This window comes from Dipodomys spectabilis, unplaced genomic scaffold, assembly GCF_019054845.1.
Source record: "Dipodomys spectabilis isolate Male_0828 unplaced genomic scaffold, ASM1905484v1 ptg000340l, whole genome shotgun sequence".
In the NCBI taxonomy this organism is placed as follows: domain Eukaryota; kingdom Metazoa; phylum Chordata; class Mammalia; order Rodentia; family Heteromyidae; genus Dipodomys; species Dipodomys spectabilis.
Window position 1 is genome coordinate 1,401,461 of NW_024871017.1, and position 23,003 is coordinate 1,424,463.

Below are 23,003 nucleotides of genomic sequence, written 5' to 3' on the forward strand. Positions count from 1 at the left end.
TCTAGTCCGTGGCATGCAGTTGGAGGTCTAAACCCATAGCCGCTGATGTAGTAAGTCTTCACGTTTTCAACGTATAGAGCTGGCGTGTGGATGTTTGAACGGGAGTTGTCCAGTAGTTACTTATTCCCTCTGCTGCCAGCGCCTGGGCCCTTTCTTTCTCTCTTGAGGCACTTGGTTCCCAGCACCTCGGAGCGGCAGGCAGTGTTGCACAAAGTTGTTCTTGCACCCCATTTTCACTCACTTTACCTTCTTGGACTTTTGCAGACAGCTCACAAAAGTATAAATGTAGTATTGGTTGTGTGCACATTGCTTCTGTTACCTGTAACGCCCTCTTTGCTTAGTAAACATGTCTTCGCCCTCCTTTGTAACCATTCAGATTTGATGTCAGTGTTGAGAACAGATCACACCCTTCTTCAGTGCCCCTCAATTGAGTGCTCTGAAAATAAAGGCTGCTTAAAGCAAAGGTACATACTGAAGAAAGGGAAAATCTTCTAAGATGTAAATGTTTACTCTTGAACTTGTTTTTTGCCTGGCTTACTGAACTCTATCCTTCATCTTATAGTTAAATATTTAAATTAATGACAGGTCTATGAAAGGCAGGCTATACTTTACAGGGAAGAACATTTTACTAATACATATTTAAAATGAAAACTGAAGAGACTATTCAATGAACCTATATATATATATATATATATATATATATATATATACACATATAGATGTGTATATAAATATATCAGCCAAGCCTCTGTATTTTCTTCTGTACTATCAGTACGTAAAGATTAAATATATCATAAGGTTGTTTTAGTGATGGCAAGTGTAATTCAGAGTACTAAAAAGTCTGTGGTAGTTGATATGAAATCATTAGTTGAACTTACTTTTATCCAATAGTTGAACATTATCCATATGTTTCTTAAAAAGATAGCCAAACTTCCTCTTGGCTCATGTCCCCACTATTACATCACACATTTTCTTCTTATGTGCATGGAGCAGTGATAAACGCAGGAACAGAGGGTAGTAAGGGTAGGGATGACAGAAGATCTAGTCATCAGTATTTGCTGAGTTGTGCAAACAGTTTATTGAATTGTAAGATTTCTCCATAGTTTCTGTTCTCTGCAGAAGTATCTTGAGAGCAGCAGAGTGCTACAGGATGCTAACGTAGTCAGTAACATGCTCCCCAGAAAGAAGGTCCTCAGACGGTGGGTCATGAGCCCGTCACACATCCGTACAGTACCTCAGTTACCTTGCGCTTTGCTGAGCCTTTATCTTGGCTCCAGTTGTGCCCCAACGGCATGCCATTTCAGACTCCAGACCGGATAATGAAAATAGACATTTATTTACACTTTTTACACACTGATTCCAACAAACATGAGAAGGACTCTCGGCCTTGCCTGCTTACACGTCAGTGTAGTCATAGTATATTCGGACTTCTGACCGCCTGACGCTTTGCAGAGATCGAATGCTTTCACTTCTGGTTCTGATATTTGATTTTTTGAATAACCTTTTTGAAAATGACCTACACATGAAAAAGTAAATGATTGGATCTAGGCAGACATTGCATGCAGACAAGAAAAGTGTCATTTCTTTGCAATAATACAGAATTTTATGTGCAGATTCATCTAAAAGCCTGTCTAAGTGACTGAAAGTAAAAGGAATTCTGCACAAGTGATATGGTAGAAAGCAGGTGAAAAACACTGCCACAACCACCCTAATGCTTTGGTTATGTTTTCGCTTTCGGCTAGACTGACTTATGAACTGCTTGCTGGATTTGTGGATGTACCTGGATATGGCTATGTAACACCCGATCAGAATGACCAGCACAGCCACAAACAAGCAGCTGTTGACATAGACAACTGCCATGTGCCATGTGACTCCCAGAGGACTTTTAAGTCTGGTACACTCATGAATGTTGTCAGTAGTCGGTTGACCGTTTGTTAGGATGATGTTTGGCAATGACAGAACAGCCATGATCACCCAAACACAAACAGATAAAACTTTTGTAAAGGTTATGCTATACATTCGCGAGTCCCCAAATGGCTTCACCACCTTCAGGTACCGGTCAATGCTGATCAGCCCTAGAAACACAATGGACGTATACATGTTTGCATAGAATAAAACAGAAGTGTATCTGCAGAGGATAAACTCGAAGTACCAAGGGCCAAATCCTGCACCGTGGACTATCCGAAATGGGAATGTCAGTGTCATTATGAGGTCAGCCACCACGATGTTTTTGAGGTAAAATATGAAGCTGGTTTTATTCCGAATGTGGAAGAAAATCCACACTGCCAGGCCGTTCAGCAAGATGCTTGCCACAAATAGGATGAGGTAAAGCACAGGCAAGACGATGGTGTCAAACTCGCTGTGAAGGGTGGTGTTCTTCTGGGGCCCATCGCTCGTGTTGGTCAGGGGGCGGCTTCGGTGGCTCTGTAGCTCCGTGCCTGGAGAAGTGGGGAGACTCGGGTCAGTGCCTGGCATGCGCTCTGGATTTAGTGTCAGTGACTTTCTGGTAATACCTAGGGCTCTTCACGGGCCACTTAGGAGCAGAGATAAAGAAAATACCTTGATTTTTAAAACTAAAACTTTGCTGTTTTCAGACACAGCAAAGTTCTAAGCATAGATCTAACTTGCTGAGCCTTTTAGGACCATTTTCACTTTCATAGACCTCAAGTTACAGGTTGGTGTTTGGATTTTGGATTATAACCATCCATAAATATTGCACATGATTTTAGACCCTTTCAACAAAATTTGTTTTCTTTTTTTTTTTGGGTCCGGTCGTGGGGCCTGAACTCTAGGCCTGGGCGCTGTCCCTCAGCTCAAAGCTAGCGCTCTACCACTTGAGCCACAGCGCCACTTCCGGCTTTTTTCTTTTTTTTGCTTATGTGGTGCTGAGGAATCGAACCCAGGGCCTCATGCATGCAAGGCAAGCATTCTACCACTGAGCCACCTTCCCAGCACCTAAAATTTGTTTTCATAGTTAGATACCTCTAGTAAATGTTTCTAGGTAGCCCAGTGAAAAAGGCATTTTTAAAATTTTTTTATTTTTAAGTTTTTTTATTTTATTTAAATTTTTTTATTGTGACTTTTTAACTTTTTTGTTCTTAGTATTTAAACTAAGCAACTTCTTAGGCAAGTAGGCAACTTCTTACAGTAATTCTGCGCTGATCCGTTTTATTTACAAGGCTGGATTATGCCTATTACACTTATTAGGAGTTTTAAAGAATTTTTTTGTTTTTGGCAATTAGAATCCTGTGGTTTAGGCCTTACCACTCTATTACATACTAGATGGAGCGGTCACAGGCATCCATGAAAGTGGCCTCTGCGTCTCTGCTGGGGGAATGTGGAAGATAGACAGATAGCTTTCCCTGGTTCTCCACCCCCACTTCCTGCCCATTCCACCCTGCCCTGGGTCTGGCAGCGCGCCCCAGCAGAGCACGGCAGCACACTTGGAAGACAGAGGAGAGTATTCACCTTTTAGATAAAAGGCTAGAAGGAAGATCATTTCTGAATTTTTATTTTTTTGTTAAAATTGTGTGTGTGTGTGTGTGTGTGCGCGCGTGCATGTGTGTGTGGCGGGTCTGGGGCTTGAACTCAAGGCCTGGGCACTGTCCCTGAGTTTTTTCTCTCAAGGGTAGCACTCTACCACTTGAGCCACAGCGCCACTTCCAGCTTTTTCTGAGTAGTTTATGGGAAATAAGAGTCTCTAGGATTATAGGTATGAGCCACCGGAGCCCAGCTTACTTCTAGGTTTTTTGGTGGTTACTTGGAAATGAGTCTTATGGACTTTCCTACCCAGGCTGGTTTCAAACAGTGATCCTAAGATCTCAGCCTCCTGGGTGGCTAGGATTGTAAGCCTGAGCCGCTGGCTGGCGCTCGGTCATACTTCTTCTCACTGTGTGTTAGAATGATTTTGTGTTGTGTTTCCCTCATTTCCCAGTGTGGCAGCCAGCTTATTATTACATGCTTTGTTCAGTTTCCTTCTTTGAAGAAGTGGACCAGGAAAGAATTTTGATGATTATACTCCAAAAACGAGTTTTTAAATTGCTCCCTGGAATTTTAAGTGCAGGTTCTTCTTGTGTAGCCTTGTCCCCTTTTTAATTCATTTCCTTTTATACTTTACTATGCTTTTAAAAACTGGTTTTCCTGGCCTAAATATCCTTGCACAGTCTGTAATTTATTCCTCCTATGAAACTCACAGTACTCTTAAGCTTTAAGATGCTTAATTCAGCTCTCAGATCTTAACACTATCTTTCAGATCTATTTTATTCAATAAAGTGTCACTGTCCTTGTACCAAAAGACCCAAATCAAAGCCAGTAGAAGCTCTGAGAAGTGAGGTTTAGACATCTGCCTGGATTAATTTACCCAATTAAACTATTAGCTCAGCTTTCATCTACAGATGTAGAACCTGTCTGGAAGTACTGGGAGAGCAAGGAGTGTCAACCGCACAATAAGGGGTCCAGCGGAGGGACACGGTGTGGAGGGAGCAGCAGCACTATCGTGTGGAGTGGTGACCGCCTTGGAACAGCCCCCTGTGAACAGACTGGCAAGGCAGGTGGAACAGGACGTGGCCCCAGCCACGGGTGTGGTGTGGTGTGGAGCTGCAACCCTTGGTTGGCTCCCTGCATCTGCGCATACATCCCGTGGTGTCTGGGAGGAACCCGCCCTTCCACATTCCAGCGTTCCTAGGGAGTAGTCCAGCGTATCATTACATTTAAGGCCTACTTATGTGGATAAGGACTCTTATTCAATGATAACTTTGCAATTATGATTATTATTAAGGAGTCAAATCAGAATGTCAGTAGAAGTCTGAATGTGCTTATAAATAAAGCAAGCAGGAGTGCTTCACTCTGCAGTGCTTGCTGAGCTGTTTTGTGACTTTCTGTTGTTCCTTGTTGCTCAAGTCACTGATTCTGTTATAGTGTTTACCTCAGTAACATACATGCTGGATTAATGTTTTGAAGCACAGGACTCCTTAGCTCAGTGGGTTAGGTTTCAGCCAGTATCATGTCATTTGCAGATCCCACATTTATAACACAGCGTAAACAAATTAGTAGTGAAGACCTATGCTGGGTTATTTTTGTGAAATCATGTGGTACAGAGAGACAAACACATTTCCTGGGAATGGCTCAGAACTTAATGCTGAAGGGTTTGCTTAGCATGCGCAAGCCCAGGGGTCAAGACTTTGTGCAATTGATTTGTTAGGGAACGCTTTTAATAATGAGAGCTTGGTATTCAGTTAAAAATTTGCTAAGATGTTGCTGGGTAGAAGAGCTGTTTGCTCACATGTTCTTTGTTTACTAAGACTGCAGCCCCTGCGTTGTGCAGTGCAGGTCTTTTTACAGAATGATCGTAATGGTGAGTGAAGAGTATAAAGACTTTTTTTCCCCTCCCAACTCCTTGCAAATTAAAAACTGCAGTGAATGACAGCTGGATGCCAGTGGCTCACACCTGTCATCCTGGCTACTCAGGAGGCTGAGATCTGAGGATCTCGGTTCAAAGCCAGCCCAGGCAGGAAAGTCTGTGAGACTCTTATCTCTTATCTCCAATAAACCACCAGAAAACCGGAAGTGGCACTGTGGTTCAAGGGTAGAGCGCTTGCCTTGAGCTGAAGAGCTGAGGGACAGCGCTCAGACTCCAAGTTCAAGACCCATGCCCAAAATACAAAAACAAACAAAAAACCTGCAATGACAGATAAGTAGTTCCTGCAAGGTACCAGTGGCTCAGACCTGTAATTCTAGCTGCTCAGCATCACGATTTTTTTAGCCACCCCAGGTAGAAAAGTACATGAAACTCAGTTAGCCAGTAAAAAAGCTAGACTGGAGGGTTTACTTAGGTAATACCAGCCCTGAGCAAGTAAGCTGAGCAAAAGTGTGAGCCCTAAGTTTAAGCCACAGTACTGGCAAAAATAAATTTAAAAAAGGAAGCGTGAATCTCTGTAAAATTATTTTGTGGACTGCTTGAGTTTGTGTGTGTGTGTGTGTGCGTGCGCATGCATGTGCGCACACACACGATTAGCTGGTGGGGGAAAGCTGCTTAGCTAGGAGAATGTGTGTACCGTCCTGGGTGCATGTGTGTATAGGTTAGGAGGATGTGCGTACCGTCCTGGGTGCATGTGTGTATAGGTTAGGAGAATGTGCGTACCGTCCTGGGTGCATGTGTGTATAGGTTAGGAGGATGTGCGTACCGTCCTGGGTGCATGTGTGTATAGGTTAGGAGGATGTGCGTACCGTCCTGGGTGCATGTGTGTATAGGTTAGGAGGATGTGCGTACCGTCCTGGGTGCATGTGTGTATAGGTTAGGAGGATGTGCGTACCGTCCTGGGTGCATGTGTGTATAGGTTAGGAGGATGTGCGTACCGTCCTGGGTGCATGTGTGTATAGGTTAGGAGGATGTGCGTACCGTCCTGGGTGCATGTGTGTATAGGTTAGGAGGATGGATGTCTGGCCTTTGTATCCAATACAGCCCTATGCATATGTGACTTTTAACTTTACATTTAAATTTAAGCACAATTACAACTTCAGTTTATTTGTTGCATTAGCCACTTTAAAGGTTTTCATGTTTGTAGAAGTCCTAGATGGTTGTGCTGGAGTCGACACTTAGCAGCCCCTTAAAATGGAATATTTGATAGCTGTTGTGCCGGTAGATGAGGTGAAATTCTTTGCAACCATTATTTCAAGCACAGTGGCTGGTAGTAAGTGCTGTGCATGGTCATGTTAGTATAATCACAGTGTTCATCGTAGAAGGAGAAGCACAGGACGTTGGTGCCCTTGCCCTGAAATTACGCGATTGGTCACTGGGGTGACCCATCACAACCTGCCAAAGTGTCAGTACATGTCCCTGCTCCCTGCTCTCTGCCTCAGGGGGATCACATAATAAAGTCTTACAGATGAAACAGCGTCTCACTACAACATAGGACCTTGTGTGATCATTTCTAAGATGGTACCTAAAGAGTAAGTGGATTTATTTGTGGCCTTCTGAGCACCTTACTGAGCCTTGGTGTGGACTGTTAGTCTGGAAAGTAGTATGTACTTGATTTAGTCCTCATCCCTGTGAAGATGATGGTGGTGGATGGCATGAAGTTAAGAGAGGTGATGCAAAGCCCTCGCAGTACCATTCTCTGTTAGCTCCTCTCTCCTTAATAAGAGTTGTGAAGCTGAGGGCTGGGTTGTTGCTTTGCCAGTCCTGGGGCTTGAATTTAGGGTCTGTGTCTGTCCTTGAGCCTTTTCTGTAAAAGGCTAGCACTCTTTAACCCTTGAACCACAGCTCCACCCTTCACTGGAGATAAAAAGTCACAGGGACTTTTCTGCCTAAGCTGGCTTTGGACCAAATCCTCAGGCCTCAGCCTCCTGTGGAGCTAGGATTGTAGGCCTGAGCCACCTGTCTAGCTCTAGCTTTACTAAATCCCTCAACACACCCAGGTACTTGGCTGCTGGTTTTGAGACCCTTAAAACCCCAAATCTTTTCACAGTGGGAGCAGTCACTAGAAAAAGTCTGATTTTCTTGGTGTCTCTTACGGTGTCCTTACTTGGTAATTTTGTCAGTGTCAGGTTGAGCCCCATTCTTCAGCTGAGGAGAGCTGTGAGCAGAGCGGCATGTCAGGGAGTGCGGACGGGGGACGGGGGCCTCGGGGAGGCAGCGCCTGGGGAGAAAAATGGACAAAGAAAGCTCTGAACATGCAGTATGTTGATCTTTTCAGTAAAAAGATTACCCCTCACGTATAGAGACATTCTTTAGACATGAACGTCTACGCCACAAAAACGTTTTTATGTCTTTTTTTTTCAGTCTGCTTTGACATTCAGACTGCTTCTGTGAACAATTGCTCAATTTCAGTAATCAGTAGAGGAATTAAAATCACAACCCCAGACAATCTCACATCTACTGGGATGACAATCAAAAGGGTAGAAATGAGTGTTGCTGAGAACTTGGACAAATGAAGCCCTGAGAATGAAGGGCACAGAGAGAAGTTGGGGTGGCGTGGCAGCGGCTCCCTATGGAGTGAGACCTAAATGTGTCAAGCAAGCCAGCACTGTACACTGTGTGCACCCCCAAGAGAGAGGAAGGCATTTGCCCACCTGAGGATCTGCATGCAGATATTCATAGTTGCATTATTCATGATAGTTTGAAGAGGACTGAGTACTGACTGGTTAATTGGGTAGTAAAACATAGTATCACCATTACACTACTCAGCAACAAAATATAAAGGGGTACATCTACCACATGGATGTACCTCAAAAACGTTTTGCAAGAGAAAGAGGTGGTCACAAAAGATCCTATAACATTTAAGCCAAATGTCCAGAAAAGGTAAATCCAGAGAGAGAGAAATCACATTGGCATTTGCTTGGCTTGGGACAGAGAGAGGCTAACAGGGCTGGAAACTGGATTATGCGTTGGTGGCACTAATCTCTAAAAATGAATGAAAGTTTGGTTATATCTCAAAAAAAGGAAGAAAGAATATAAAGAGTGGAAGAATCCCCAAACAGGCTAACATCTCACTGTTGTGACAGGTTCTTTTTTGTTGGTGGTGGTGGTGGTCGTGGGGCTTGATCTCTGGGCCTGGGCACTGTCCCTCAGCTCTTCAGCTCAAGGCTAGTGCTCTACCACTTGAGCCACAGCGCCACTTCCGGTTTTCTGTGGTTTATTGGAGAAAAGAGTCTCATGGACTTTCTGTTTGGGTTGGCTTTGAACCTTGATCCTCAGATCTCAGTCTCCTGAGTAGCTAGGATGACAGGCGTGAGCCACCAGCACCCAGTTTTAAAACTAAGACAAAAGTATGTGAAAACAGGAAGTGGCGCTGTAGCTCAAGTGGTAGAGTGCTCGCCTTGAGCTGAAGAGCTGAGGGACAGCGCCCAGACCCAGAGTTCAAGCCCCATGACCGACAAAAAAAAAAAAAAAAAAAAAGTATGTAAAAACATACTCTGCCCTCTGTTTAAGTACACATTGATCAAGATACATTGTATTAATAGACTACTTTGTTAAATGGCAGCTCCTTTGTATATCTACTTAGAGACAATAATTTTTTTAAAAAAGAAGCTGGGGGCAGGTGGCTCATGCCTGTAATCCTAGCTACTAAAGAGGCTGAGATCTGAGGATCGTGGTTCAAAGCCAGACCAAGCGGGAAAGTCTGTGAGACTCTTATCTCCAATAAACCACTAGAAAACCAGAAGTGGTGCTATGGCTCAAGTGGTAGAGCACTCGCCTTGACCTGAGGGACAGCACCCAGGCCTGGAGTTCAAGCCTCATGACCAACCAAAAAAAGAAAGAAAAAAAAGACAGTAAAGCTGGTTCCAGTTTCTCATGCCAGCAGTCACAGTTTCAGGAGGCTGAGGTCTGAGAATCATGGTTTGAAGTCAGCCTGGGCCAATTAGCCACCCAAAAAGTTGGAAATGGAGGTGTGGCTCAAGTGGTAGAGCACCAGACTTGAGCAGAAAAGCTAAAGGACAATGACCAGGTCCTGAGTTCAAGCCCCAGTCCCAGGGAGAGAACTGTACCTGAAGAAGTGGCCAGAGAGCTAGGAGAATCATCAGAAGAATATCTTGAAGGCCTAGAAGAAAGTTGTAGGAAGGAGGAAATGTAACTGGCGTGTTCCTGGCGTGGGAGCCATGGGACATGGGAGAGCAGTGTGCCTTTGGATGTGGTTGGGCTGCTTTTGGCAAGCTGTGTGCGAGGGTCAGGCAGAGGCAGCGGCCTGGTGACACAGGGAAGTGGGAAGTGAGGACACTCCCAAAGGCCAGGCCTCATCAGAAGAGCAGGGGGAGGCAGGTGTGCAGGGCGGCGGGGGACTGAATGGAGGGAGCGTTTTGTGAAGTGTGTCACTTAATGCTTGGCATTTTAAAATCACATTTTCCCAGTTGGGATTAAAGGAAAACTCTGCCGAACTTTTAGGCACTGGCTGGCAGCTTTGGGAGGCAAATAGGAAGGGTTTGGCCGTGTGGCCCTCTGGATCCAGTCCCAGATGCTTGTTGCTTTGCAGCTTGCTGCTTGTGTTAAAATGAGTATCGGGACCAGTAACACTTAGAGAGCAGCCTGCAGGGTTGCACAGGACAAAGTCATCTGGCCGATGCTTGTTCATGAAGCTGGATCTTCCTCACTTATGCCAGACCCTTCTGCCTCCTGCCTTTGTCCCCAGCTTCCGCCCTTCACGGTCAGGGCTCCTGTCCTGCCACCCACCCACAGCTCTCTGCTGAGAAACCGCTCCAGGCCCAGTTTCACAGCCAGTCTTGGGGTTAGATGGTATCTCCAGGGAGATACCATGCATTGGTTACTTAGCAATGTCTCTCTGTGATAGTGGTGGTGTCATCTGTTTTAAAATAAAGGTTGTGGGAAAGGATTCACATGTGCTCAATTTCTTCTTTTCCTTAGACTCCAAACTCAATGCATAATTTCTCATGCAGTCATCACAGCAGTTCTGTGACCTAAATATTTTATTCTCCCCACCTCCAGAGGATGAGAAGATCACACATCAGGAAATTACATGTAAGAAGAGTGTAACAATAGAAAATTTTATTCTAAGCCAGGTGCTGGTGGCTCACACCTATAATCCTAGCTACTCAGGAGACTGAGATCTGAGGATTGCAGTTCAAAGCCAGCCCAGGCAGACAAGTCCATGACCACTCATCTCCAGTTAACCACCAGAAAACCACAAGTGGGGCTGTGGCTCAAAGTGGCAGAGCACTAGCTTTGAACTAGCAAAAGAGCTCAGGGACAGCGCCCCAGGCCCTGAGTTCAAGTCCCACAACCAACAAAAAAGAAAAGAAATTTAGAAATTTGTATTCTGTTAGGCATTGGTTGTGAATAAATTCTACTAAAAAGTTATCACACCAGCTACACTACTAAGAAAATGAAAAATTAACCCAGATTTTTGCCCTGTGCTGAGAAGATTGCCCACCTGTGGCATGATGAGCTACTCCTTCTGCTGGGGAGTGAGCTCTTGGTTCACGTGTGGATGCTCCCTGCTGACCCCTCCCTGCCGTCTCCCAGCACCTGATTTGCTGGACCCTGGTCCGTTGACCCTTAAATCTGTGTGATTCCTCAGGTGCTCTTGTGATTATAGATGCTTTCCTCTGGGCCGCTGCCTCCTCCAGCCCTCATCTTTCTGACGTTAGTGGCCCTCGCTGAGCATGCTTTTTGAATCGTCCTCCTTGTTTCCGCTTAGCACCCCAGAAAAGGTAGTTGTAAGAGCTCTTATTTAGCTTCTGCCCAAGACCTTATTAGTTGTCACACTTGACTTTGGCTCTGTGCCTGACCTCTTCAGGGACTTGCAAGTAAAAAAGCCTCCATGTAGCCCTAGCTTTATGGTTGGGAAAAGTTTAGGAGGAATAGAGCAGGGCGTGTGTCAGATGAGCCATGGGGAGGCTGGGGAGGTCCAGGGAGGCCTGGACACCCATGAGTAAGAACTGCTGGCCTCCACGTGTGGCCTGGAGGTCCAGGAAGCTCGGACTTGAGGCTGGGCCTCGGTGGGGGTGGAGAGTCCTCCGAACAACTCGGGACACACCTTTCTAATCAGGAGGAACAGGTAGATCCTGCTGGGCAGGGCTGGTGCCCAAATGCTCTGGGCCTCATGGGCTCATTGCTGCCTGTCAGGCCAAGGTCTGAAAGACAAACGCAGTCAAGTGCTCCTCACCTTCATGCTTTGGACTTGGTGTTTGGTGAGAGTGGTCTCAAGTGACGGAGCAGTAATGTCAAACCCTTCTATATTGTTCTTTTTTCGACAAGGACAAAAACCCTTACAAAATTGTAAGGATTTCAAATCTAAGAGGCTGTCGCGTTCCTACTCAAAGTGACATTTAAGCCCACCAGGAATGTACATATACTGATGTGGTCCTTAAGTTTCAGTGATAAAAATGGACTATTTGCCAGGTGCTAGTGGCTCACGCCCGCCATCCGAGCTACTCAGGAGGCTGAGGTCTGAGGATCGTGGTTCAAAGCCAGCCCGGGCAGGAAAGTCCGTGGGACTCTTATCTCCAATAAACCACCAGAAAACTGGAAGTGGCGCTGTGGCTCAGGTGGTAGAACGCTAGACTTGAGCTGAAGAGTGCAGGGACAATGCCTGGGCCCAGAGTTCAAGCCCCACGACTGACCAAAAAAAAAAAAGGACTATTTACAGAAGCCTTCAGGTGCAGTTTCTGAAAGAAGCAACCTCCCTTATATTTTATACCTACCTATCACCTAAGAATCACCCCAGCTTTAAAATGGAGTGTGTGGGGTGTGCCAGTAGGCTGAGACAGTAGCTCTGCCGAAGACCTGGGGAGATGGTTTTGTAGTAGCATCAGGTCACTGCGTTCATAGAGTGTCTCATTAATGCCTGCTCGGAGTCCTTCCCAAGGAAGTGGAGTACAGAGCCATCACCCCTCAGTCAGGTTTGCAATCACGTCGCTGTGCTTAACGTGCATCATTTATACATTTGTTACAGGCAACCTTTAGTTTCCTGCCCGGTGTGTATAGATATACATATATGGGTATAAAATGCAGCCTCCACCTGGCTATGAGCTGTCCTGTCTGTGAGCTGATCTGGGCCTCTGCTGTACTGCGTTGAAGAGTCTTGTTGGTAGGAAAAGTCCTGGGCCAAGGTACCATGAACAGCTTTCCTGTTTTTGCCTCTCATTTTGCTCTCAGCTGTGAAATGGAGAGAAAAATAAATACTTGACTACTTCCCAAAGGTAATGTTTGAATCTGGTGAGATACCATAATGCCAAGTTAGCTTTATATTATATTGCAAATGCCATATACAGGCACAATTCTTGGCAACCTTTTTCTGTTTAAAAATAAAAGTCTGATTACTCACTTGGTTCAATTTTACAGCATTTGGGTTGAAACATACATTTCATTTTTGTGTTTAGGCCCGGTGTAATTTAGAATAAGTAAATTCAGAGTCATTGAAGTGGTCAGAGAAAATGGGACTTGAGACTAATAATGTTCTGTGTTGAATAATCCTTGACTATTAGCAGCTGAATTAGGGGAGAAGGCTTTTCATAAGCTGATTAGATAGTAGTCCTTGTCTTAGAAGGTCATCCTGTGCCTTGAACACTAAGCTTAAGAGTTTTTTTATTATTTTTCTCACAGTTCTGATAAGGTCATCATTATGGTTTACTGAGGATAGGTTTCACTAAGCCTAGCCATTTATTATGGTGCTCAGGTTAGCAGATCTAATTGTTCTAGTCTTAACCAAAGCTTAGTGTTAAGTTAATGGAATGAGTCAAAGAATATTTTTCATGCGGCTATCCCCTTTGTCTTCATTGATGGTTTCATTATTCTTATTACTAATCTTTATTATTTTAGGTGGTTGTGTCAACACATCATTTTATGAATGCAGTGCATTTGATCCATGGCCCCTTCCATTGCTCACCTCTCCCAACTCCCATCCACACCAGTAGTTTTATGATCTTGTATTCTGCTTCTCAAGAAATTGTTACTTACAAAGATTAAATATTTTTAAATAACAGATAGTGTTCCATTAATATCTATGGTGTAGGTAGCCTGCACCTTACTCATTCTTGATGAGGTCTGTGACATGAGTAGATACTTGTTTGTCAGCATTAATTATCCTCAATATTTCTGATCTTCTCTCCTAGAGACAAAGACCCATCCTTACACACATGTAGTACAGGTTTATGAATCATAGTATGCTCAAGTGTATCATCAACCTCCATCACTTTTATTTTTTTTCTTTTTCATCTGACACTGGAACTTGAACTTGGCACTTGACGCTTATCACTCATTGGCAGGTACCCTATCACCTAAGACAAACCTCCAAATCCAACGTCCATCACTTTTTGTTTGTTTTTTTGCCAGTCCTGGGGCTTGAACTCAAGGCCTGTGTGCTGTCCCTAAGCTTCTTTTGCTCAAGGCTAGTGCTCTGTCACTTGAGCCACAGCTCCACTTTTGGTTTGTGAATGGTTCATTGAAGATAAAAGTCTCATAGGGACTTTTCTGCCCAGGCTGGCTTTGAACTGCAGTCCTGTGATCTCAGCCTCCTGGGTGGCTAGGATGGCAGGCGTGAGCCACCAGCGCCTGCTCCTGCACACTGCTTAGAGCTGTCCCTGTTTCCCTGCACCAGGCAAGTGCTCCTCAGTCCCTGCTTTAGTGTCCATTTGCCCTGCGGTAGTATTGCGTCTTCACACTCCCCCGACCACCCGTGTCCTTCCGCTGGTCTGCTTCTAGTGACTGACGGACGGCTGCCCACACACGTGATGTCATGTTAGGGTCTCTTGGGGTGAAACCCAACGTGGCTCTTAGAGGGGAGTTCCACACAGCTCATCTTGGCTACTCTCCTCTAGTTTCTGACTTCTAAACAAAGGAGTACAATCCAGGATGATTTGACAGAGGGTAGAGACTGCAGCTGACCTGTTTTTTTTTTATAAGGCATAGCGGAAGACAGTGCCGAAGCCTACCTAAACTGAGCTTTCTGATGTATCTGCACAGCTCGTGTGCAGTGAGGAGCTACAGACTCAAGTACGAGCAACAACTCCAAATAATGTCGAGCCAGGTGCCAGCGCCCCATAGCCACCCAGACCGCGGCAGCCTGAGTCCTGACCCGAGGAGCCCCCCTCCCCCCCTTCCCTGCCCGGGGGAGCAGCCGCTCTCAGCTCTGCTCCTGGCCAGGCACTGGGCAAGGGACCCTGGGATTTACCCAGAGAACTGGATGGTTAGACACTTGGCTTGAACTTTAATGCTGGCTTAGGTTTGCTGAAGTCTGTGGATACTACGTGCAACATCCAGCTTCATGTGGAACCGCCCCTGTCTCCCTTCTCTAGCATCTGCCAGTGCTTGTGGGACCTGGAGCCTTGTGACTGGGTTGAAACTTTCTCTAACTTGATGTTACTTTCCTTCTTACTTGAAATTGATGTAGCTTTAAAGGAGAGTTTGGATAATCTTGGGATTCTGGGACATAATGGCATTGTAATTGATTTGAGATGCATATTCCTTCAAAATGCCAACATTTCTTCTCAGTGTTGGTATATCACAGGCTAAAATGGTATCAGAATTCAACCTGGTATATTTGGTGACATTGGATTGAGTCTGCTGGGGTGCAGGAAGGCTTTCCTAGAGTAAGCCATGCAGACACAGCAGCAAGGTGCAAATGTTCAGGGTGAGCCACGTGTCGGCCTGTAGCCGGCTTTGCCTGCACCACGCTTTGAGCTGCCCAGCGGACATGCAGCATTCTCTTTGCTCTCGCCCTCGAGTGTGCTCACAGCAGCCTTAGCCGTCTGTATAAGGACTCATGCGGGGCTCCTTCCAGAGGAATTTACAGCATTAAGTTACTAGGAGCTGTTTTCCTGCTAATTGAGGTCTGCCTTCAGACCCATCATGAGCAAATAAATAGAAAGAGATGAGTGTAGCAGACTTTAATCCCCCACTGTTCTGACTTACAGTTAATTTGTGCGTCCCTCCTGTGAAGCATGTTTGTGTTTTTATGTATTTTATCTATCTTTATAAAGTAATAGATATATTTGAACCAGGCAATGTCTACATAAATAAAATAGCCCTGCATGAGTACATCGTAGGCACTGCTTGTTGGTGTGAAGTTAAGTTACTGGTGGAAGATGAGACAGCATCAGGAAAAAGTCTTCCCATTGGAGCTGGGGTGGGGAAAACTTCACGATGGAGGTACAGAGTATCCGCTAGTTAAAATAGTTATGCTGCTGGAGTCTCCTCCAGATTGGCAGAGGAATAGAAGTCACCAAGGCCAGGGTCAGTGTGTCTCACCTCTGCAGCCTGCAGCGTCACATGCTCAGCCTGGTTTGGACACTGGCTGTCTGTCTCTGGTCTGTAGTTATGTATGCACTGTAAACTAAACATGGCTGTGCTGTGTCCCGGCGTGACTTTGCTCAGACTGGATACTATCAGATACTTAGAGTTTCTGGTACTCAGGAGTAAAAAAGAGAGAGAAATAAAATTTGAGGTCTAGTGACTGCAGTTTTTATTATATGAAAATGTGTGTGTGTGTGTGTGTGTGTGTGTGTGTGTGTGTGTGTGTGTGTGTGTGTGTTTGTATAATGTTTGTAGCCTGAATGAAATTAAGACCAATTTTAGAAAAAATGAATATTGATCATTAACAGATAGTATAGTTTTATCACTGATTCAGTGTGATCAAATAGCATGGTGGCACATGGATAGAGCTGTGTGCCACTAGAGAGACTGAGACTCCCTTCAGGTGCCATTCAGTGTTCTCATACTCACATATAGTGGCACACTTTGAGGGAAGGCTCACTGTCCAGACCTGTGCATACTCAAATATTATCAACAAAACTGAAGGTTAAAGATACACCTACAATTACTTTTTCAGTTATATTAAACACTTAAAGACCTGAATGATGAAAACTTAGTAGCACACTTGAAGGAACGCTGTTCCCTGGGTGAGTAGTGCTGAGACAGTTTTGACCTGGTACATAGGTACATAACGTTGTCTTGCTAAAGCTTTCCCCTTTGTTTGCCAAATGCATTGCGTTCCTGTAAGTTGTGAGTAGTGGCTGTCCAGCATGGAACGTGCTCTGAATACATATATCCAGATGTGCTGGTACTCACGCTTGTAATCCTGCCTACTCAGGAGGCTGAGCTCTGAGGAGCCTGCTTCAAAGCGAGCCCCGGCAGGACCTCTTATCACCACTGGACTGCCAAAAAAGCCAGAAGTTGAGTTAGAGCTCAAGTGGTGAAGCCTAGCCTTGAGCCTACAGAACCTCAGGGGCAGGGCCCAGGCCCTGAGGTCAAAGACTAGCACCGGCCCAAAAATAAACAAACAATAAACAATCCAGTAAGCAGTCCTGCAACTTTTCCATCTTATCTCTTAGTCAACTTACCTAAAATGATCCATTCTCAATGTTATTTGTAATGGCTCAGTCTGACAGGCAGGAGAAGGAGCAGGTTTGAATGGGAAGGTCATCTCCCTCAGATCATGCTAAGTCTGAGGCGGCAGGCCCAGGCCTTGTCCCCCTGAGAGCCACTCAGTGGACACTAATGTGTTTACACAGCTGAAGTGTTTTTCTGTGAACACTTCATTGCAAGCTTCTTTGGCCATGTACCGTTGGCCATTTGCTGTCTGCTCCTGTCTGATGTACTGACTTGGCTTTTAGGACAGCCAGCATTTAAGCATATCTAGTAACGGCACCTTTTTGATTCATGACCCTGCCTTTCTTGGGCCTCTTGGGTTTTCATGTGTTTCCTTCATTTTACTCAGCTTAGGAGCATACAAAGAAGAGATTGCCATTCTGGTCCTCTCTATCTGAAATCTATGTGCTATAATGAAATAATTGTCCTATTCTTAAAGAGAATGAAACAGTAAGATACCAAGAGAAAGGAAGAAAAACAGACTCGGAAGGGAAAGGCACAAAAGAATATTGATTTGTCTCCTTTCCCTCCCTTATACCTGACAGCAGGAAACCCTCTCAGGGTATCAATTATATGATTATATGACAAAATCCATTGTTTTTCTCAGCAACACCCTTAAATTTGGAATTCAGAAATTAAATTATTCCTCGATCCCATTTTCCATAATACATGAATGCCTTCACAAATGCTCATGTGAGTAATAACAGTCTGAGGATGAGATCTTAAGAGTTGTAACTTCATAAAGAGTTAACCTGGAGATGGATGAAATAATAATGAAATAAAGTGCCAGTGGGTGTCTGAGTCTCCTTCCGATACCCAGTTAGGTGGAGCCAGGTCTGTTGCTGTTCCTATTGCCAGGAAACTGGAGTATCAAACTGTGTTAGGGAAGAAAACGGCTCTTAATAAGTGAAGGTACTTCACGTGAAAGCTGATTCCAGTTGAGAACAGATGTGGCCTTCTCTTGGAGATAAACCCTAACCTTATAAACCCCAGAAGCACTGGGGCAGAGGCTCACCGCTGTTTGCTGTCGGCCTGGCCTGCATGCCTGCTTCCCCACTCCCTCCCTGCAGGGAGGCAGAGCCGGGCTGGCCTGGCCTGTTTGTCAGTTGAGAGTGGCACTGTCTGCTGACACGTCTCAACATGATTTCTTGAACCATGAGGATTGCCCTGTTCCTCAGGTACCAGGAGAGACAGATGCTTGTTACCAAAATGAAATGACTAGGACAGAAAAGAACCTTTTTAAAAGATCTGGATGGAAGATTCTGAAGCACATTTAAGTGCTGAGTTTTGGGAAACAATCACAAGACATTGAATTCTACTCGTCTAATACAGCAAATGTGGCAAGGAAATCGCACTTGGCTGGCCATGACCGCCGGTGCCTCTGGGCAGCTCTGCCAGCCAGCCACCCGCCTTGGAAGCGGTCCCCACCCCTGCCGGGAGGATGCAGGGTCTTCGCTGCCGCATGCTGCTTTCCACATTCCCTTCAAACACCGACTTCGGAAGCATGATCACTCTTAATCAACTCAGTGTGCTACTAAACGCGACCCTAAGAAAATTGAAAATTATTTTGTTTACCTTTCATTTCCATGGCTGTCTGTCCATCCCCCTGATGGGAGTATTGTCGAGCTGAAACAGGCTTCTCATGTCTAATTTGAGTAAGATTAAAACTAAGGTTGGCCGGAGAGTGGGTTTTCTGGTGAAGCATAAAAAGTGAGCATGATTTTCTGCTGCCGGAGAAGAGAGGTGCTGCGTGCCCCGCTGCCCCTCTGCCCCTGCCTACCCTCTGGAGCACTGGCACACTCTCCTTCCCAGGAACCACTCACACTCCTGGTGCTGTGTGTGTGACTCACGTGTGGGAGTAGGTGAGATTTGTAGGCTGGAGGAGCCTTTCCTGAACCTGCAGGAATCTCAGGTGACTCACTGGAGGGAGCACTCAGGGCTGGAATTAGCTCTGGAGGCGGAGGAGGAGAGGCGGGACCGGCCCTGCTCCTCAGGTCCACTGCACGTCTGCCCTCTTTCCTGCTTTTGGATTTTCTATTGCTAATTAGAAAATACGCATTTTTTTTTTTTTTTTTTTTGGTCTGGTCTTGGGGCCTGAACTCTGGGCCTGGGCGCTGTTCCTCAGCTCTTCACCTCAAGTCTAGCACTCTACCACTTGAGCCACAGCACCACTTCCAGCTTTTGCAAGGCAAGCGCTCTACCACTGGGCCACCTTCCCAGCCCCGAAATTTAACTTAATCGCTGGCTAAATTTTGGATTAAAAGAAATAAGAATATGTGTAATAAGTGATTTCTCAAAAGTATTATTCTACATGTTCAGCAATAAAATTAAAGTATATTTGAAGTAGTAGTTGTTAACTTTGGAAACTTGTAGTTTTATTCAAGAATCTGATAAAATCTATAGACCTAGTTTTATACATATTCAAATATAAACATTCAAAATGCTTCAGAGTTACTTAGGGAGCAGATCCATTGACTCCTTTCAACGGTATTCTTTTATAAAACACAGCTTGTTTTTGTTTGTGTGTGTGTGTGCCAGTCCTGGAGCTTGAACTCAGGGCCTGAGTACTCTCCCTGAGCTTTTGTGTTCAAGATTAGCACTCTACCACCTGGGCCACAGTGCCACTTCTGGCGTTTTGGCTGGTTAGGTGAAGATGAGAGGCTTATGGACGTTCCTGCCCTAGCTGGCTGTGAACCATGATCCTCAGCTCTCAGCCTCCTAATTTGGATAGCAGACGTGAACCATTGGGGCCCAGCTTGTTTTGTCCTTTTAAGAAAGAGTCACATAGTAGCAAATGTATATAATTACATTTTTCTTACTTCTAATTAATTCCAGAACTTTGAGACAAAAATACCCTGTTTTCTTGCATTTAAAAAAAAAAGAAAATACAGCTTTAAGGGTAAGCCAACGCTTCAAATCCATTCCCATTCTGCCTACTCCCTTCCCTCCCTCTCCCCCTTCCTCCTTTCTCTCCCTCCCTCCCTCCCTCCCTTTCACCTCCCTCCCTCCCTCCCTCCCTTCCTCCCTCCCTTCCTCCCTCCCTTTCACATCCCCCCTCTCTCCATCCCTCACCTCCTACCCTCCCTCCCTCCTTCCCTTATCTCCCTCCCTCCCTCCCTCCCTTCCTCCCTCCCTCCCTTCCTTTCACATCCTACCCTCCATCCCTCCCTCCTTCCCTCACCTCCCTCCCTCCCTCCCTTTCACCTCCCTCCCTCCCTCCCTTTCACCTCCCTCCCTCCCTCCTTCCTCCCTCCCTCCCTGCCTTTCACCTCCCTCCCTCCCTCCCTTCTTCCTCCCTCCCTCCCTTCCTTTTTTTTCCTTTCTCTTTCTCTCTTCTTTTTACGTTCTTGCTGGGGAACCTAACCCAGGGCCTTGTGCTGGTGTCCAGGTGGGCCACCTGTCTGTCCTCCTGCCTTTCCCCATAATGCTGGGGTCACACTCAGGTCCAATATGCTTCTCTTCCTTTTTTGTGCTGGTCCTGGGGCTTGAACACAGAGCTTGGGCACTATCTCTGAGCCTCTTTTTTGCACCAGTGCCTGGCCTGGTCAAATATTCCTGGTAGTTGGTATCCTGTGGACTCGTTACCATACCATCTCAAGCCCATGAATATTTCCTGACTATAAAGTTCAAAGTTATGAAGAAGAATCTTTTTTCCTGTTGGAGATTCTATATTTTGCTTTTACTTTTACATTTGAAAATAAGGGAAAGTACTGACTAGTCTTATAGTAAAAACTTGGTCATCTTCTAGTCAAATCTGCTACTTTATCAGTGAGTCACTAAAATACTGATACTGTAATCTACCAGAAAGGCTGTTAAAAAAAGGGAGAGGGAAATAGGACCAGAAAGTTCAGTGCTTGGCAAAATGATTGCTTAGTATAAAACATGAGGCCTCTAAAATATTTGCTACCTGGTCAGCTTTTAAAGGCGTATACTGCTTTTGTCAAGGTGAAATCCAGAGGGGTTTCAGTTATGTACGTAGGTAGTGATGATGCTTCTTGTTGAGCAGTGCCCCCTCCCTGAGGTGAGGTCCATCTCCAGCATAGTGTCTGGGAGTATCTCGGCCGCTCTTCTCTGCCCCTTGTCCCACGTAAACTTGCGTAGGAGACAAAGCACACAGAAATCAACTCCAAGAGATGGAAAAGGAGGCCCTTGTGTGTATTTAAAGTCTTCGCCCAGCTCCTCTGCTGAGGCCAGACACCCGGAGCCCAGAGCCTGGCCCAGGGCCCTGGGCACTGCAGGGCACCGGCCCTGGTCCCTGGCTCTGACCTCTGGACCTAGCTCCTGCAGTCCCCAGGTTGGCCGGTCGGAGCCCGAACCTGAGCGCTGCCAGCTCCAGGGGAACCCTGAGCTGGAGCCCCAGAGGAAGGAAACAGGTGCCTGCCACCATTAATAGAAGAACAGAATTCGCCCTTTCAAAAAAAACCTTAAAGACGTTTACCAAATGAAAGTAAGCAGAGTATAAATTACATATGGAAAAGTTTTAGGAGTTAGTAAATCTGTAACTTGGTGTGTACTTATGCTCCTGTGCAACCAGACAGTCAGAGTTCGAATGCTGCCCGGTCTGTTTGGGTGAGTGTGTATGTGTGGTTAGCCAGTAGCTAGAAGGTCCCAGGTTAACAATTACCCAGCTTAATAATGGCACCACCTTACAAGAAGTTTTCAAATTTACAAGCGACTTTTCGTGAGGGGTCGAATCTTTCTAACTTTTTGCTTCTCCGTGGATTTTGCTTTTAGAATTTAGAATGGGGAACTTGTGCTGTAGAGATCTTAGATGGACTTTTTGCCATTTTAAATCATGGTGCATGACATACTGCTTGTGATTTGAAATTTTACTGCCATGTCTTAGAAGCACCAATCCAGATCATAGTCTCTTTCAGTCCTCTTGAAGGTTTGCTGTACAGAGTGTCTCTGCCGTGTCTTGGGATTATTGCCCCAAATTTCCAGTGGTATGTATAAAATTCATAGTAGGAAGTTTATTGGGACAGAAATTTTCCTTCTTTTTTTTGGGGGGGGGGGAAGGTCTGGTCGTGGGGCCTGATCTCTGGGCCTGGGTGCTGTCCCTCAGCTCTTCAGCTCAAGGCTAGTGCTCTTCCACTTGAGCCACAGCGCCACTTCCGGCTTTTTTCTTTTTGCGTATGTGGTGCTGAGGAATTGAACCCAGGGCCTCATGCATGCAAGGCAGGCGCTCTACCACTGAGCCACCTTCCCAGCCCCTGGGACAGATATTTGATGGGATTTTGTGATAGGAATAAAGGCACTTCTGTTAATGCGTGTAATATCTGGGTTGACTTTGTTTTATAAGGGCCGAGAAACATAATACGGACTTAGAAATTATACGGGGTTTGAACCCAGAGGAACTCACACTGCTGGACAGGTGCGCTATTACTTGAGTCAAGTTGCCAGCTCTTTTTGCTTTATATTATTTTTTGCTTATAATGAAGGGCCTTGTGCTCTTGTTTAGCATATTTGCTCAAGGCTGGTTCTCTACCACCTGAGCCACACCTTTACTTCAGCTTTTTGCTGGCTTATTGGAGATAAAGTCTCCTGGACTTTTCTGCCTGGGCTGGCTTCGAGCCATGATCCTCAGATGCAGCTTCCTGAGTAACTAGAATGACAATTGTGAGCCAGCAGTGCCTTGCTGCTCTAGTTTTTAGACCAGGGTTTCTCATGTGTGCCTAGCCAGGCTTGGACTGTGTTCCTTCCCTTTACAATTCCTGCGTGGATGCGGCCACTGGCTCTGCCACAGCTTCGAGAACTGTGGTCTCTACACATTGTTTGCCCTCTGGCTGGCTTCTAAACATGGTATTTCTACCTTTTAAGAAATTAGGAGGGCTGGGAATGCGGCTCAGTGGTAGAGTGCTTGCCTAGCATGTGTGAAGCCCTGGGTTCGATTTCTCAGTACCACATGCACAGAAAAAGCCTAGAATGGTGCTGTGGCTCAAGTGGTAGAGCAAAAGAAGCTCAGAGACAGTGCCTTGGCCCTGAGCTCAAGCCTCAAGACTGGCAAAAAAAAAGAAAGAAGAAAAAGAACAATGCATTCTAGAAAGCTTTGAAAGGATAATGTGTTGATAATTCAGGATTTTATTACCTTTTGAAAATTGCTGAGGAGGTGGTTTGAAGGGATTTTTGATAGTCCCTTGTAACTGTTATGAAGGAACTTTGAATTTTTCCTGAGTGATAAGGC

The 23,003-nt window shown here is 45.5% G+C and overlaps 2 protein-coding genes across 3 annotated transcripts in view; one reads left to right on the forward strand and one right to left on the reverse strand.

Moving 5' to 3' along the window:
* Med12l (mediator complex subunit 12L) overlaps nt 1-23,003 on the forward strand; it is a 231,938-nt gene that overhangs the window by 111,477 nt on the left and 97,458 nt on the right. The window lies entirely within an intron of this gene.
* Nucleotides 1,368-18,448, reverse strand: Gpr87 (G protein-coupled receptor 87). Its single transcript, XM_042665652.1, has 3 exons — nt 18,395-18,448; nt 7,524-7,637; nt 1,368-2,438 (listed from the first exon to the last, which is right to left on the reverse strand). The coding sequence occupies exons 2-3, from the start codon at nt 7,555-7,557 to the stop codon at nt 1,396-1,398; spliced, it is 1,077 nt and encodes a 358-aa protein (XP_042521586.1). The 5' UTR covers nt 7,558-7,637; nt 18,395-18,448; the 3' UTR covers nt 1,368-1,395.